Consider the following 18,934-nt stretch of genomic DNA (forward strand, 5'->3'; position numbering starts at 1 on the left):
CAAGGAAACTTGAGTTGGTGCACAATAACTCAATGGGTTCACAACTAGTAAACTCAAATGGTGGTCCAAAGTATATTTTGGTCATCATTGATGACTTCACTAGAAATACATAGGTTTACTTTTTAATGAAGGATGAGTTGTTTTCTACTTTCAAAGTCTTCAAGGAAGAAGTGGAGAATTAATCTAGAAGGATCAACAAGTTGTGCATAGATAATGGTACAAATATATCAAATAGGTGTTCACAAATTTCCTTAATCAACATAACACTGTGAGAGAATTGACAATTCCCCACATTCCACAGCATAATGGGGTAGCTAAGAGAAAGAATCATATAGTCATGGAGATAGCCATGTGCATGCTGTAAGCTTAGAAGTTGCCTAAGGATCATTGGGCAAAAGAGGTGAAATGTGCTTGATATATTGGTAATAGAATGCCAACAAAGGTTGTGAAGGAGGTGACTTGGTTGCAGAATTGGAGAGGCATTAAAGCCTCGCTAGTCTCATTTTATAGTCTTCAAGTGTGCTACTTCTGGCTGTGTAACTAATGAAAACATGGTGAACCTTGATGCCAAGAGTTAGAGGCATTTCTTTATCGATTATATTGAAAAGTCAAGGCATGGAGACTTTGGGATCTGATGAATAAGAAGGTACTTGATCACAAAGTTGTGGTATTTGATGAAGAAAAGAGTAGACAAGATGGTAAGAACACCACAATTCCATATATTCAAGCACCAAATGCATGTCCTAGTCGAAATTTGATATTACTCAAAATAGATAATGAGAGGAAGGGAAGTACAATCATTGAGTAGGTTGACATGGGGGAAGAGACTGCACGGGAGAGGTTGGAAACCTCTAGTAGTGCAATAAAATGTCTGAATGAGACAAGCATACCCTTTGTGATGCTTTAGTGAAGATAAATGTGTTAGATACTAAGACGTCAACATGCAAACCATATGCTTTAATGGCTAAGGTATAGGATTTGCATGATCCAAAGATGTACAAGGAAGCAACAATAATCAATAAATTATAAATAAGTAGAACATATTAATGAGAGGAAGGAAAGTACAATATATATATAGCACTTTCCTTCCTCTCATTAATATGTTTTACTTACTAAAACATACTATATTTATATTATAAATAAGTTAAACATAATATAAGGTTCTTTGTTTATTAATGGTATTAACAATATTTTTCCGACAAACTCTATCACTTGCATCGGCTCCTACGTCAACTCCTATATATAATATGGCAAATATCTCCAATAAAACGACTAAAGTGCAACATCGCTCCTTGGCGAAGCTAGGGAGGTGCAGCACCCACAGAAACGGCAAGCCCGATGCCTCCAAACCACATGCCAGAGCATTGATCTTCAACATTTAACTTCAGATTTTTTATTTTCTTTTTTTTTATTTTCTTTTTGGAGAGACGGCAAGAGACACCATGAGACTACAGGAAGACGTCCCCTGCAAGCAAAGACATCTCTGACCGCATCTTCGATACCAAAGATGTGTCCCAATCCACAAGACACATCCCAGGGGGTCAAAGACATGTCTCCTAGCTACCTTGAAAATGTCCTTTCAACTAGCAATTGGTCATGACATTCCAAGGGCAAAGATTTTGAGTTGTCTCAAAGGCATTTTACTAAGAGAGGCATAGTCGCATTTGGGGATGAAATTGAAGCCGCACATTGGATTAATTTGGTCTTGTTTGAGCTATATTCCAAACATTATAGGGAGTTAGTGAATAAACTATTAAACTGCAATTTCTAAGTCAGTTTCATCAAGATGTAATAAGGATTTCATATTTATGTTTAATTGTGCAAACTATTATGATTATGAGCTAGGGTTTGTTGTATTTTAAGCAAAAAAACTTAGCAAGATATTACATTATATGTTTAAACAATCAGTTTCCCAAGACCCTAATCTCTAACAACTACCTTGTGCAAAAGGCAAGTATTCTCAAGACTCTAGTCACTATGACTTTTAGGATATTTAATACAGAACATTTGTAGTAGGAAATTAAGCATATGACTATGGTTGTTAAGAATGACAAGGGTAAACAAATAGCAAGGGCTTTTCGACATGCAAGGAAGAAACAAAGGTCAAAGAATTCAACTACTAGTGTGAATAGGGGTATTTGCTATCCGCTTTCCCTCTTTGTAGCATGAACAAGACACATTATCTATAAGAAAATGGTACATTACATAGGTTAGTAGATAATAGAAGAAGATTAGATGTTAGTTAGTTTTCGTTAGTGTTAGGTGATTATGGAGGTTAGTTGGTTGGAAGGCTCTATGAAGCGATTGTTATGTATGGTTGATGTTTTGTGTTGAAAGAAAAATTGTTTGTAGTTGTAAGGCTTTGCCTCATTTCTCCAACACTTGGCATCAAAGCAAGTTTCGAAAGAGGCCTCTCTGGTTTTCACTCCACTCATGCCATGCTTGTCAGCGATTCTCGTTGGGATCCCATGCCCCTCGCAGCAAACTCGTTGGCATCCACCATTCATGTGCATCATCTTTCTTTCTTCCGTTTTGTTCACTCTTTCCACAGTTTTTCCTTCATTGTGTTCATTGTGTTCATGCTTAGATTTCGTTTTCTAGTTGTTCAATAAATGCCCCTATATTGATTTTTTATGAAGTCAAAATTCTTGTGTATATTTTTTTGCATCTAGTTTTGGTGAAGTTGGAGCAGTTATAGAAATGGGAAAAATAATGTGAATTTCATTTTATGGTGTTCCATGTATCTCTGGATTTTATCAACCATGGTTTCGAAGATTTTTGTATATGACTGCAAAGGAGGCAAAGCATTGAAGTTTCTGTCAAAAGTGAAGATCAATACCACATTATTTGATTCAGCCAAGGTGTAAAAATTCCAAGCTTGAAAATGGCAACTAAATCTTCCATCATTACAATTTTGCGACTATAGTTTTGATGGAGATTTGAGGTGGCACACAGGATTGAGCCAATCCATTCTTCCAGCTCAAACAACCTCCAAATCACCAAATATGCAATGGAATCAGCATTCAAAAGAGCCAAAGATCTAAAGAAGATTGGAAAGAAATTCTCATAACAAACCCATGTAACCTATTGGGCACAATATCAAACAGAGACACATTGAGGATGCTGCTTGCTTTTGCAAATACAAAGAAAATATATCTTGTTTGCAATGAGATTTACTCAAGCTCAATCATCCATTCTCCAAAGTTTCACAACATTGCAGAGATTGTAGCCAAGAAAAATTGCACCCTAAATATGTGGATATCCTATGACCATCCTATTCCATTTTACCCTAACTCTTTTGAGGTATTTTGTTGAACAATTAGCATGCCCCCTTTATTTGCTTCCACACTCTACATGTATTTCTGCCAGAGCAGACAAAATCGAAATGGGTGACAAAAATTGCAATTTTGTTGTGCTTTGATGATATCCATGTGCTGTTTTTAAAGCTCCCAATTCAATGCAAGAAAGGAATGTGCAAGCAAGATTGTAGAACTTGGCTTTACGCCATCCAATTGCATTTTATTGAAAGTTTTTTTAAGTCCTTTGAAAATCTTTGTTTTGCAAGCCCTGCAATCATTCAATTTTTCAGGCATTTTGTCAAACAATTTAGCATAGTCTTCAAAATATGCATCTAGAAAAATGGTTTCTGCCGAGCTTTTCACAGAATGTGCAAGGCAACTAAACAGTTTTAACGGCAGGAAAGATTTGCTTCAGTGACAGTGATTGAAAAAAATGGGATCATGATGAACACCTTAGGCATGCACATAAGCAAGATGCGGAGGTGGTGTTATAGTATATCTACAAACCACTCATTTATTTCTATTAATTCCAAAATATGTGGTAGCTCTAAACTTTTGCATTGAATATATCTATTGCAAAAATCGATAAGGCTATGATCGATATTGTCAAGATCAATTCATATTCCTTTTGGGATCAGCACAGAATGTTGTGTTGCATAGAGCAATTACATCATTTTGAATGCAATGAAGAAAAGGAAATCAAGGCTTCTTGATGTAAAGATCACATTGTAATTGGATGTATTTTCAATGGAAATAAACATCCAATAAATATTTTTCACTGAAAGGGAGCAACCAAAAAAATACCTATGTTAGTACTAAAGGGGGTGTTCGAAAATAGTACATATCATAAGTAAGTAGATAATAAAATAAGATTAGTTGTTTGTTAGTTTTTGTTAGTGTAAGGTAGTTATGGAGGTTAGTTGGTTGGAAGGCTTTATAAAGCAATGTTAAGTAATGGTTGATGTTTTTTGTTGAATGAAAAAAATTGTCTGTAGTTTTGAGGCTTTGTCTCATTTCTCCAACATTATCTAACTAGTTCCTAGTTAGGTCTTGTTGATGTGTTTTTATGCACTTCATACATAGAATAAAATACCAAGGTATCTTATCCTCTCTTGAACAAATTCTCCTCAAATGCTGAAGTAAGTGATCACTTGAGGTGACTCCAAGGTTCCCAAATGTCAAGTCTTGACGTGTGGATAAGCTCAATGGTGGATGTGATATTGCTGAAATCACAAGGGGGAATTACGTTTTGCATGAACTCCTGCTTGAATGTGGCTGGAACATGGGAATGTACTTGATTTGAAAAAAAAGAAAAAAAAATGAGGGTTTAGAAAGCTAGAATAATCCTAGGAATGTAAGAAATTATGAATGAATGAGTGAAACTCTACTAGACTTTGCTTGCCATGCAAAGAACAACTCCACAAAGCTAGTGCGATCTTCGAAGGTAATCTTATGATGTTCAAATCATCAACAACAACATAGACACCATCAATGCGATGCATATCGATGGGTAAGTAGTAATCGATGTTGGGGTTGACTAAAAGAGTTCAGTTGACCATGCAAAGTATTTGGCAATCAGCAAAATACAAGTAATATGAACATGCATATTTCACCATCAGTCATCCACGATAGCTTTTATCCATCTAATCAACATGAAAATAAATGAGAAGTAGAGACCATGCAAATGTTGAATCAACACATGAAGTTCACCATATCTTCAATGAAAATAATATGCTCTTTGCAACAAAGTCTTGGCAACAATCTCCTTTTCTCCTACTCTATTCTAGCTGCTATCTAACTATTGTCTATTACTAAATTATTAACCCTTACAAATGAGAGAGTGGAACCTTTCATAGTGCTCTCAATACAAATGAATGGACTGGATCAAATCCACATCAATGGCCAAGATTGAAAGATAGAAACCCTAATTAGGGTTTGTTACACCCATTGCATAGCATTTAATGCTTGACCAATGTTAAAATTATAATAAATAGGACACATATCCTTCTTTGAATGCCGACCAATGAATGATGAGGTTAGGTAAATCGAACTTTGTGCCCATATGTGGTAGTTATCCTCCTCGTTGGATGAGTCAAGTGCATTGAATTTGGATGCCTTGACTTGGAATGATGTGATTGTGTTGAAAATGACTAGGCGCCACCTCATCTTACTCCTTGTAACTCATCACAAGTGTTTGTGATTTGGGCAATAACTCTTGATACTCTTCCAAGTGCCTGCAATGATGATGCAGGGAATGAGATGATGGTGGGAGATATTCCCAAATTGCATCATCTTGCCTAACTTGATCACCTTCACCTATTCATCCTTCATACTATGTCTCACCCTTCAACACTGGAATCCTTCACCTTGACTACTCTTGACCTTGAAACCTTAGTCTTGCATTACCGGCTTGCTATACTGGCCATGATTCTCAAATTTCCAAAGGAAATCCAAGATTGTAATTAGGTCTTTTCCTTATGTCAATTATCCTTCGTGTTGTAATATCTTTGTTACCTCTCTCTGATGCAGTGAAGCTTTCAAACTTGATGTTGTCCTTTCCTTTTATCCCTTGTGAAGTTCTCCCTCTAAGTTTCAGTGCTGAGTCTTGATGTTGTATATTCTTGAATGCTGATCCAGCTTTGCCTTATGAAGATCTTCACTTTGATCTTTACCCCTTATGTGGGCTAGCTCCTAATGATGTTGACTCGCATCCAGCGTTGAACCTGAAAAGCAAACACAAATAAATTAAGACATCAATCTTGAGAATAATGCTTTTTAAGTTCTGATTTTTGGTCCCATCTTTCCCTGGTCTGATCCATTGATATTTTAAAGTCTGATTGCACATGTTCTCAGTCTGAGAATTGACTTCTTAGAGGTTTGATTGAGACTTTCACCAAGTGGTAGGCAAATCTGTAGGTCTGATCTTCCAGCTACCTGCCCTTGGCTGCAGATCCTAACATGTCAAGACACCTTGCTAAAGATGTGGCCAGACTTTTTGAGCTGTCAAGACAAAGTGTGAATATGGTCAGGCTTTTCAACATGTGAGGATATTTTGCATGTGGCCAGGGATACGAAGAGGTCAAGACATTAGCTCATGACTGGCCGAGGATTTGATGAGGTCAGGACATGACATTGCTGGACTTTTTGACATGTGAGGATAGAATGCTAAGGAGATGGCGGGAATTTTGGTATGTGATGCCAGATTTGCAATGATGATCGGGCTTTTGAAGTGGTCAAGACATGCTGATGGGATTGCCCAAGGTTTTAGGCGCATGAAGACATTTTGGGAAGATGGTCGGGAATTTGAAGGTGCAAGGCAAGATGATGACTAGGGATATAAGGGGAGGCGGACATGAAGTGAGAAAAGGTTGGGGATTTTGATGCCCAAGGATATTAAGTGTGGGAAGTGATTGGGGATTTAGAGTGGTAAAGACATCTCACTCAAAGTGGTCAAGCTTTGGGGGGGTAAAGACACATTGTGGCTAGGCTATAGGGGTGGTGAGGACAAAACGTGGAAATCACATCATTCACCATCAGCACCAAGATCATTCACTCAACTTGCCTCTAAATCACTTTCATCTTCATTGACCAGGGCAATCTCAAAACTCTCAAGCACTTGATCCCAAATCTGTTCTCAATATGATATTGTTCCTCATTGAGTTCACTCCAAGTCAAGGGTTCAGCGGGTTCAATGTTAATTTTAGATCAGACTGTTAAATATAGATAGCAATAACAGAGAACCAAAACAATGAACACAAAGAACACCAAAATACCCTGGGAAAACTTCCCTCTTGGAGGTGAAAAACCCAGCAATAATCTCAGATCTTATTATGCAATAATCAGTAGGTATCTTTACAAATCTGCTTCATACTTGAAGCACTTAAAACAGCAGTATATGCACAGATGAATCCAAACTAGGGCACAGCAGTACAATGTACTTATCTGCAATATGCTTCAATGCTGATCAAGAAAGACAGATCATAAACACCATTCGCTGATAATGGAGAAGTTCGCTGCCTCTGAATGGATTCGCTGTCCCTTGGAAGTAGTTCGCTGTCTCTAAAAGGTAGTTCGCTGTCCTTGGGAGATGATTCGCTGACCTACGGATATGATTCGCTGCTGATAAGGATGTAATTTGCTGATAACTGCTGGAGGAGATCGCTGTGTAAATGATGGATGCTTTGTATATATGTGTGTCATAGCCTTCCAATACACCCTAGGTCGGCTTTCAAGGAGAGCAATTTAATTACAACATAATATTTTAGGTTTGGCGCCCAATATAGGGTCAGCCCCACACGTTACAAGTTATATTATATTTATCGCATATAAGGCGTGACTAAGGCCAACGGCCAATTAGTAACATATACGTGCTAGGTCGGCCCTAGAAGGGATCCAACCCAGCTATTACATCAACAGTCTGCTCCGTTCTCCTTGATTGTTCCTGACCTCTAAGTTATGGCCCAAGGGCATCCACTTACTCACTTGACATCCAGACCTAACCCGAAGGCACTGCATCTCCCACTAGCAAAAGGTTAGTAACTAAAGGGACTACTGCCAAGCTAGATGGTAAGCTAGGACAACTACGCTACCAAGCAAAAAGTGGGGGTCCGCATTTGCAATGGGGCGATGTGTGAAAACATCACAACAAGTCCTATTCACACATGTTCACACCACATGTCAAGTTCACTGAGGGGTCTAGGAATCTTTCTAGAAGTTTCTAGTTGTCACATGATCCTATCTTATCACTAGTTGTCTCATTGCATAGGATTAAGACATATATCACAATCTTGTCTAAACCTTGTCTTTGTAAGCAAGGCATCGTATGTGCATTTTCATCTTTGATCAATAGATCCTACATCTTTAGTGCACCATAATCACGCAATGTTTTGCTCTTGTTGGTCACTTGTAGGAAGTAATATTTTTTTTTACAAGTGATCTTGGGAGCTTGAGTCCACTAGAGATTCTAACATCAACAAATGTTCCTTTGGTGTTCCTTAGATAGATTTCTAATATTCTAAGACACAAGAAAATAAAAACTACCTTTTTCCATTAAACAAGTTTATAAAGGCTCTTAAGTCTTCTACGAGGTAAAAAGTAGTTTCTATGGGATCAAATACTCATATAATTTAGCATAAGGTGAGATAGATAAATCCATTAATACAATGGTCAAGGAGCATTATGCAAACATTTGCCTCACTAGGGCAAGCAAGTCAGCTTTGGCAAAATAATCATTGTCTATAAAACACCACATTCGCATAGAGGATGCTAAGATACAAGCATTGCTCAAGGGAGGAAGTGAAAATCAATGTTCATGCAATTTAAATAGGGATGAAGCTCTTGGACACTCAATATTAATAAATCAAAGATTGAACCCTTACCTAGAAGATGTATGTATTTAGTGTATTAAAACTAATTGTTGTTTAAATAAACGAGTAACAATCCCTAGTTTGTAAGCTATTTTCATTTATGATAGTCTCCTGCAATGAACCTGTTGATGTGTTTTTTAGGCACAATCAAACACAGAAAAAAAATACCCAAAAGTATCTTATCCTCTCTTGAGCAAAGTCCTCCCAAATGCTAAACTATGTGATCAAGTGGAAGACTCCAAGGTTCCTAATGTCGGGTCTCGACATGTGGATAAGCACAGTTGGTCGTTGTGATTGTTGGTAATCCAAGGGGACTTGCATCGAATACTTGGACTTACATCGAATACTTGAATGCTTGAATTGTTGGAACTTAGATTCTAACTACTTGCTTGGAGAATAAAAAAAGAGCAAAAGAGATGGGTTTAGGAAGACTACGCTACTCCTAAGAATGCAAGAGACAATGAACAATTGGATGAAATTCAACCAAGCTTTGCTTCACCATCAACGAACAACTCCACAAAGCTAGTGTGATCTTCTAAGGAGAGCAAAATGATGTTCAAATCACTACCAACGGCATAGACACCATCAAGACGATGCATATCAATGAGGCAAGTAGCAATTGAAGTTAAGCTCATTAAGAGTTCCAGTTGACCACACAAGGCGAATTTGCAATCAACAAACTACTAGTGGTATGGATTGAGAGTTTCACCGTGAATCATGCACAACACTCTTATCATTCAACTAATCAACATGAAAGCAAGTGAGAAGTAGAAACCATGTAGCTTGTTGAAATAACACATTTCACCATATCTTCAATGAAAAGGAAGTTTATTTACAACTTTGGCAACAATTCCTACCTTCTCCTCCTACTCTACTCCAGCTGCTATCTACTATTCGCTATTTTCTGCTATTAACCTCCTATTAACTATTAACCATTAACTTTTACAAATGAGAAGTTTGAGCCTTATATAGAGAGCTCATTACAATTCAAAGGCTCGAATCGATTTGAGATCAATGGCCAAGATTACAAGATGAAAACCCTAATTAGGGTTTGTTACAACAGACTCCTAGCCAATGAGAACTTTCATTTGGGTTCAATATTGAATGTGAACTAATGAAATGTGAGGGTAAGTAGCTCAAAGTTCGTGCCCCCCACGGATGAGCTTGGTTCATTGAATCCGGACATGCTGATGTAGAACCTTCTGAATGATGGAATGGTGACGAGGATGATACCTCAGTTTGCTTGTAGACTTGATTCATCATCATGAATGTGTTGAGCAATATCTGTTGATACTCAACATCCCAAACTTCAGCAATGATGGTGATGAAGGCACATTCCCAAATTTTATCATGTTGTTCAAACCGGTCTTCTAACTTTGACTAACTCTTTTGGAACAATCACCTGATGTACAGGCAATGATTCTTGGATATCCAGAGGAAATTCAAGATTGTGAACAATTTTCTCCCTTAAGTGCCTTCATTCTCATGTTGTATTTACTCTATCTCTCATGTTGCCGATATTGATGCTGACCTCCTGTCCCACTTGTCTTTGATTTGAACATGCTGGCATTGATGTGCGAGTCTTCATCTCCTTCAAGTGATAGAGTTCCTTCTTCCTTGCTTCTATAACCTGAAAAACACACAAACCTTGATCAAGCACAATATCAATCTTAAAATCTGAAATGGGTTTCTTTTGTTCAATTTCTGATTTTCATCTCCAAGGTCTGATTTTATCTCTGATTTGGACGATTTTGACCTTGAATTGATGCACCTGATCCAAAGATATGTCTGATAGTGCTTAGGAATTTCGCTGATGTTGGAGGTGGATAAATGAATTCGTCTTGCACCTGATCAGATTCGCTCTACTTGTGATGAAATTCACTGTTCTTGTTATGTTCTTCACTGGCTTTGTGATTGAATTCGCTGCTCTGCCTTTGAATTCGGTCCTTGCTGATGATTAAATTCGCTACTTCTGCTCTTAAAATTCGCTGCTCTGCTATTTAGAAGGAGAAGTTTATGCATTTGTGATTAAATGAATGATTTGACTTAGCATTTATATGTCCCTGAAGGAAAGATGTGTCTTTTGGGTTATAGGCCGACTTCTAAAGGCTTAAATAAAATTAATATCATTTCCCTAAGTGGCCGACTTGTTTGGCTTTTAGACATTTTCTTTTTAAATCCAAATTTTGGTGCCAAAATGTGTTTGTTCGTGCTGCTGGGCGTGGTTATTGGAAGTTCGCTCCCTTCCATTGGCAAAGGAAGTGCATTGAATTCGCCATCCAGCTTGTTCTTAGCAACTTTTTCATCAATTCATGCCTTAAGGTTTTGTTCTCCATGCGTGTAAATTCATCAAATCATCTTCAAAGAATGCCTTAGACCATGTCGCTCCTTTCCATTGGCAAAGGAGGTAGGTTCGCTCCCTTCCATTGGCAAAGGAAGCGAATTTGCTGCAATGAGAGAGCAAGGGAAATGACATAAACTTCAAACTTTCCAGCATCATTTCATCATGTCTTCATCAATTTGTTCCTTCATTTGTTCAAGTTCACCAAATCACCTTCAAGCATGCAATGGAAGTCGTGTCACTCCTTTCCATTGGCAAAGGAAGTGAATTCGCTCCTTTCCATTGGCAAAGGAAGCAAGTTCGCTCCCAAGCAGGAGCAATGGAAGTTTGCACATACTTAGCCAAATTTTCAGGTTGCTGGTTAAAAATCAAATTCATTGCTTGACCAAGGTTCCATATTGCAATTCAAGGCATCTTGGACCTCCTAAGTGGCAAGGAAAGGAAGTTCGCTCCAATGAGGGAGCAATGGAAGTGCTGCTGCTCCTGCCTGGGAGCAAAGGAAGTGACATCGCTCTTGCCAGGGAGCAAAGGAAGTTTTCATATGCTTAACCAAATTTTAGCCTATGCGACCTGCCTTTTGACAAAGTGCAATCAACCCTCTTGGATGACAAGGAAATCTTGCATACTCAGTGAACTCCGATCTAAGGGATTCATCCATCAAACTTCCTTGCCTATATTGCTCAAATGGATACCTCATCTCACATATTGCTTCTATGAGGTCAAAGGAAGTGACTGTCAATGCCAAGGAAGGGCAAAGGAAGTGACTGTCAATGCCATTGAAGAGCAAAGGAGGTGACTGTCAGTGCCATTGAAGAGCAAAGGAAATTTTCCTATAGTCAAATTTTGCCCGAGACACCTCATCTCACATCTCACAAGCCAATGATGATGATCAAATGGAATGATCATCATATAATCATTCATTTCCTAAGCTTTGACAACTGACTAACTTCACTTAATCAAGAGGGAGAGACTTGACTTAATTAGCTCCTGGCTACTTTGAGAAACCACACCTCTTCAACGCAAAGGCTAATAGCAAAGACTATATCACTATCCTAGAAAGCAGGAAAAAAGTGGGGGTTCCCATTTGCGATGGGGCGATGTGGGAAATCATCACAACAGAGCCCAATTGTGACCATGTACCTATAAAGAATCGTATTAGGTACACGATCAAGGGGCATGTGAAGAATCATGATTGTTGAAGGAAAACAATATATAAGAGACACCGAATAATACATCTTTTATTATCTGCTTATTACTTCTTTGGAGCATTGAACTAATGTCCATTTAACCTGAGGTTGAAACCCCTCATGGCAAGAATTGAAGGACAGAAACCCAAAATTTCTCAATAGTAATTTCACACGGAAATCAACATTGTGCTAAGTTGACTAATCTTCTGGTAGACATATTAAAATTTCAAGTTAATAACACTTGTTGTTTATCAGCAAATCTGATTGCCATCTTTAAAAGAGATATTTAATTATGCAAATTCAATCAATTATCAGAAATACCAACTGGAAAAAGTTATAGTTTCCAGTGCATATATTATTGTATAGAAATGAAAAAATCAAACTTGATTGGATATTACAAAATATTCCTGCCCAAGGATTAAAAATTCAAATAAGACATTACACTTCTAGCGCAGTTCCATCCAAGGATTGCCAGTGTGCTTCATCAGACGAAGATTTTCAAATGTTTTATTTTCACTGTGGTGTGAATTTTCTGTGATTGCTCAGTTTATCCATGTTTGTTCTCAGTATTGTTTCAGTTTTGGGGGTTTATGGAGGCATAATAATATTAATGTGATTCTTAGTGTGTTTGATTTGGAGAGCTAACACTTTACAAGCTGTAATATTTGTGAAGAAATGGTAGACTTAAAAGTCTGAAGCAAGTTGTACTTCTCTCAATCCATTTAGTTGATAATCTTTGTTGTATGTTGTTCATTTGGTCAAATCTATAGCCATACAAATTCCGAATAAGTCGTATCTATGTGGGGTGATTAAGATAAATTTATTTGTTATATGTTGCTTCTAATGTAATTTGGTTGTCATGCCACCAATATCTTTCAGTTAAATTCCATTGTCCTCATTCTAGTCTCTATATGCTCTTGTCTTGCCCACGTTGGAAACTTGGTGATCAGAATGAGCTAGGATTTGAATGATCGCAAAACTTTCTTTTGGATTTAAGCTAACGCCTTATGGGTGTTATTACACTGTACCCCATCCCTCAAAAAACTCCATACCAGCAAACTGTACACCCACACCCATACCCGTACCCGTTCCACTTTGGCATTAGCAAATAAGTGAAGATCAAATCCTAAAATGCTTACTATTAACCACAATTCCCCTTCAGCAATGAAACCAATTCAATTTCTAAAGTATGCCCAGTTTCCAGATAAAATACCAACTTAAAAACATTGATTACGTAGAATAAAATTCAGTAAACACAAATCTAGTAGGGCTTAAGAAGTAAAGCTCGGGTATTTGATAGCAGAATGCTGGATTCAAATCACCAGGAGACATGTTTAACATTCAAAATGGGTGAAATATCTTAACACTCATGATGGATCAGGGAGTGTGATCCGAAACATTGATTCAAAAACTAGCACGCAATCTAATCCAGAAGCTTAACACTGATTAAATTTATGGATTGTGGAAATCTGATATCATTAATAAAATACCTTATTCATCATTGATCTGCAAGAATGAACTAAAAAGAACTTGAATCTGTTTGAATGAGCCTAAATGGTAAATTGTTGCAGCTTTCAAAGAAAAAATCTTAAGTTTAAATCCTGAATAGACATCTCAAGTGTCGAACCTGGATAACGTTGCTCATCTAAATGAAAAAATTTAAAATTATCAATTTTCTAATCAATATTTACGGTCCAAGACCCACCCAAAACACATCGATTAGAAGATTTAAACTTGGAAGGCGAGAGACTAAAGCAAAATTCAGTTTAAAAAGTTTCAAAAGATGCAGTTTCTTTCCTCGGTCTTCACAGTAAACCTACCGGGCAAGCACATTGTACGCCAAGATCTTAACTAAAAATTAATAACCTGCGGAAAATTTTAGGAAAAAAGATAACCATTTTCCTAATTAATCTTTAAAATTAAACTACCCGCCAAAAAATATATCGATAAGCATTTCGTGAACTCGAAAAACTTGAATCTGAAGAATACTTCAGTACCAAAGGAAAAAACCCATTTTCCTATTCAATGATTACAGTTCAATTACATGAAAAAAGAGGGAAGGGTGAAAAGTTATTGGACAATATTGAGCTCAGCAGACATGAATCTGAAACAAATCTCAAAATAAAATAATAACCAGTTTTTCCAGTGAATAGTTACAGTAAAACTACTGAATAAAACATATTGAACAACCTCAATCAAACTCAGAAGACGAGAATAATTAACAAAAACAAAAAATAGTCATAAAAGAAGTAAGCAAAAGACTTACTGGAACTTTTTGGGATGCTGCTGCAGGAGGAAAATAGACAGTAAATGTCATATGGCAACCCAGTGTTGAACTGTAATGCTTGTATCGTCTGTTGAATCCATCAAACATTTTGTTGCAGCTGATCTCGGTGGGTCCTTCCATTTTCAAATGCCCTAACAATAATCTCAGTCTTCTCCGCTGATCTTCCACTGTGATTTTCTTCGTTCTACTGGTAGTTTGACGGGCTTGAGTGTATAAATCTTGTTTAGGGTGTGATCACATGCAGGCCTTATTATGTGCATATTTAGATCGTGATTAGGTCACATCGGAGAAGAATATGGGCCATTATGGTCGCCATTAAAGCTTATCTTAACGTACAAAAGAATCAAGAGATTGGTCCAGTTATGATTCTTCCTTTTTAACTATATATATCTATTGGATGGGGGAGAGAAATTACACAATTAGAGTATTGATCAGAGAAATCTCCAAAAATGTTGATCATATCCTTGGGTAAATCAAAAGAGTTATTTTGGCGAGGCCTTCAAAATAAAATCACATTTGGCATGGTGGATTGGTAAATGTGTGCTTCTAAATATTTAGGAGATGGAAGAAATATGTTGGAGAATGTTAAATTTGAGGTTTTTGATAATTTGTATTAAAATATAGTTTAATAATATAAATTGTTTAGTATATCGTTATAAAAGAATTTTTTTATAAAAATAGATTGTCTCATCTTTCTTGTTGAGATAGAATTCAACGATAGATTGTCTTTTCTTACCAACCTCCTTTCTATTATTCATTTTATCAATCTTATGTCTAGTATCATGTCACTTTGTCAACCTAACTCATAATCCCCTAGTTGTAACATGACCTTAGAATTAACACCCTCTCTACACCACCACCTAATGTCAAGCCTTGGCCCTTCTAATGAAACCCTATAATCATATTTGATCATCTCTAGTTCCCACTCCCCATCATCCACTCCTTTGCAACTACTCCAAACAGTATTGACAAAGCTCATGGAATGAGGCTTCTCTTCATGGAGCATGCCACATACCCACATGAGACCGTTTATCAACAACCACATCGAGGAGGCAACTAACAAGGTGATATGATTATTTTTTTCTCTCATATAGCATATTAGATGTTATCTCTAATTGCAACCAACGCTACCATTTTTTTTTTTAAGGTTTCACTTCAACAATAATTTTATCATTGGACAAACCTTAACTCTGATGTTGACACCCTCACTCTAGTCCTAGTTGATCATTCACTAAAAATCCCTATACTACATGGATGGTTTCCTTAACAAAAGTTGGCAAATGATTAAAAAGTGTAAAGAACTCAATGGACATAGTAGTTTTTCCATTTCAAGAGGAAGTCTTAGGACCTCTCCTCTCTTACCTAATCCTCCATTAGATATCATCATCATAAGGTCAAGGTCACAATATCAATCCCCTCCAACTATTAGTCCACTACAAGAACCCCTACCTTTAATAGCCAAGTTGTTGCAATTGACAATTCATATGCCCTCCTATTAGACAAGGATGTGGGCATTCTTCCTACATCCCAATAAATTATGTAAATTTTAGACATAAAATACACAAGGGATGTCCATCCCTATGAGAAAGCATCAAGTGTAAAACATGACAATGGCATGTCATTTTGATGTTATTCTTCTTCAAAAAGTTAAGATTAGTGGTGTGAGATTTGAATTGCCTCTATAAAAGTTTTGTGTTAGGCCTTATTCCTCGGTTGTCTAGGATTATTTTTCCTTTAGGCCCAACCCCTCGTACAACTATATATGAGTTCTTTTCATTCAAGGTCAATCAATAGGGTTTTGTTTACTCTAATCTCTCATTGAGTTTTGTAAGCATGTCCTTCTATGGGATTGATAATGTTGAATATTCTAGTAACTAAATAGGTAGTTGGGAGGCACTATAACATGTTAGAACACCCTTCGAATCAAAGTTGGAAAAGTAATACCAAATTTCTCAATTGGAATTTAATTCTTGAGTTTAGGAATGTGCAAACCATTAAAGGGTGAATAGGCTACTAATAGGGGTTTAGACATGATTAGGAGGAAGGTTAACTTGCAACTTGCATTTTCTAGAAAGTGTAAGTGGGGAAGCAATTTTAGGAATTTATTTGAGAAAGGGGATTTTAGGAATTTAAATAAACATTAATTTATTTAGATGTGAGAGATGGGATTTGGGGATTTAAATAAACATTAATTTATTTAAATGTGAGAGATGGGTTTAATTAAACAAATATGATTTAGTTTTTTCTTAATTGTTGAATTTGGTTAAGTGAATTAAATCAAATAAATTAAATAATTTATTTAATTAATAAGAGAAGAGGGTTGGGATGAATTAATTAAATATTAATTTAATTAATAGTTGGAAAAGGTTAAATAATCAAATAAATATATTTAATTAAGTGGACAGATTTGGGTGTCTACACAATTGTTGACAACAATCATATCAAAAATTGTACTACATCTAGACAGTAATGCAAAGGATTGCACTTCTGAATAAGCCAACTACATACTATCGAACTTCATGAATGATTGGAGTACAAAACCAATTGCCACAACCAACACCAAATCTTTCTCATCAAGATAAAAGTATCCTCAAACTAACAAAAGATATTTTTGGAGCAATAGAATTTGTCATCTGCAACATACATACATATCTTCCACTGTTCTGCAACACATCATACATACCTATCTTCCACTGTTTTGCTACACATGATACATACTTATCTTCCATTGTTCTGCAACACATCCAGAGCAATCCAGATTACTAGGTTTGACATCAATGACAACTAAGACAAGTATTTATAACAATCTCCCCTTTGTCATTGATGGCAAAACATTTATATCAAAACCTTGCCTAACTCCCCCTTAGATAATGCTTCCTTACAAAACTCAATATTTCTCCTCGATACATAGCAGTTCTCCCAATGTACAATATTTCTCCCCCTTTGACATCAAGGACAAAGGGTACCAGCAAAATGGGTTACCAAAAACAAAATTTGCATTGCAAAAGAAATAATACTTCACTTACGCTTCTGAAAGATTCTTGTATACTTCTTCAATTCTGGAAAGAAAGTCTTCCAAGATTTTATTGCCAAATGAAGACTCAAACTCAAAGTGTCATTCTTGATTATTTCATCAACTACTTTTGATAAAGAACTAAGAACAACAGGGTTTCGTACACACTTCTCAGCTTCAATAAGGAGACCAGAAAGATGTTCTAACCTAGCCTCAACAATCTCTTCCACCTTTAAAACATGTTCACCACATCTTCTTTCTACTTTTGATAAAATATAAGCTCTGACTGTAGAGAACTGATTTTCTTCTTTTGTTCACCATCTGCATCATTGAAGATATCAAATGATTTGCACATGGAATTTAACTCAAATTCAATAGAATCAATCTTAGCTTTGAAATTTTCAATAGTTGTCGGCCACTGGAGGCAATATTTGTACACTATGTCTGCTTCTGCAACACAGTCTCTCATATTTGTAATGTCTTATGACAGTCGCTTTTAAGCATATGCACATTTCTTTTCAATATCAGCTTGAACATTATCTTCTACAACAAATTTTACCTCGTGAGGCTTCTTCAAACGATCTTTAAGCACTTCACACAAAACATCCAGAAAGACGTCTGTATGGAGGTGGATGATGGAGACGATGGAATGATTTCTTCAAGTGCGGTGGGTGATGTAGGTGATACCAATGGTGAAATGAATTGTTGTTGCAGGTGGTGTAAGAACTTATCTTCTTTTTGTAGCTTCTTGTAGAGTTTCAAGTGGTGTCCATTGACCATAAATGAAAATCAAACTAGAGATCAATGGTTGTGAGTTATATAGTTCTATTTGGAAAAATATTTTATTTTTTAAGGACCTAGCCATCTTATTTATAGTTTACCATTATGGTCCTTGTACCTAGAATCATACAACAATTCCTAATCATCTTCAAAATTCCTTAGTTTTTATGAACTATTCATTCTATTTAGTCCTTTGTTTTTTTATGATCTCTATATGGTAGACTATGTCTAACCTTAATTAATTTAGAGCATTTAGTTGGTGCAGTCAATTTTTTAAGCTTCATTGAGATTTGTTCTCAATCATATTATTGTCCTCAATCTCTTGTATTCAAATTCAATTGGAAAGATGACCTTTTTCCTATAAACTAACTCGTGTGGTATAAACCTTGTATTTGTTTTCCATGTTGTCCTATATGCCAAAACTACTTATAGCAATTTAGTTTCCCAGTCCCTTCTATGTAGTTGAATTGTCTTAGTAAGGATTGATTCAATTTCCTCGTTTGTAACCTCAACCTACCCATTTGATTTTAGGTTGTAAAATATTGATTTTTATGTCTGATTTCATATTTCTTGACCAATTGTATAATCATTTTTTAATTAATCTAGGTTCCTTGGTTTGTAGCCATCTCTTTGGGAACACCATATATTATGAAGATATCCT

General features: G+C 36.4%; 1 protein-coding gene across 2 annotated transcripts in view; it reads right to left on the reverse strand.

Moving 5' to 3' along the window:
• The window catches only part of LOC131047644 (S-formylglutathione hydrolase), a 55,967-nt gene extending 41,116 nt beyond the window's left edge, over positions 1-14,851 (reverse strand). The window contains exon 1 of one of the 2 annotated variants that reach the window (XR_009106267.2): positions 14,460-14,851. Coding sequence is in view for 1 of the 2 variants with exons in the window: in XM_057981431.2 (XP_057837414.1) it covers positions 14,460-14,600 (141 nt within the window). In the remaining variant the exon portion in view is untranslated. The remainder of the gene's footprint in view (positions 1-14,459) is intronic. The other variant, XM_057981431.2, reaches the window with a different exon arrangement.
• Positions 14,852-18,934: the final 4,083 nt, after the last annotated feature.

The sequence above is a fragment of the Cryptomeria japonica genome, chromosome 10 (assembly GCF_030272615.1).
Source record: "Cryptomeria japonica chromosome 10, Sugi_1.0, whole genome shotgun sequence".
NCBI lineage: Eukaryota > Viridiplantae > Streptophyta > Pinopsida > Cupressales > Cupressaceae > Cryptomeria > Cryptomeria japonica.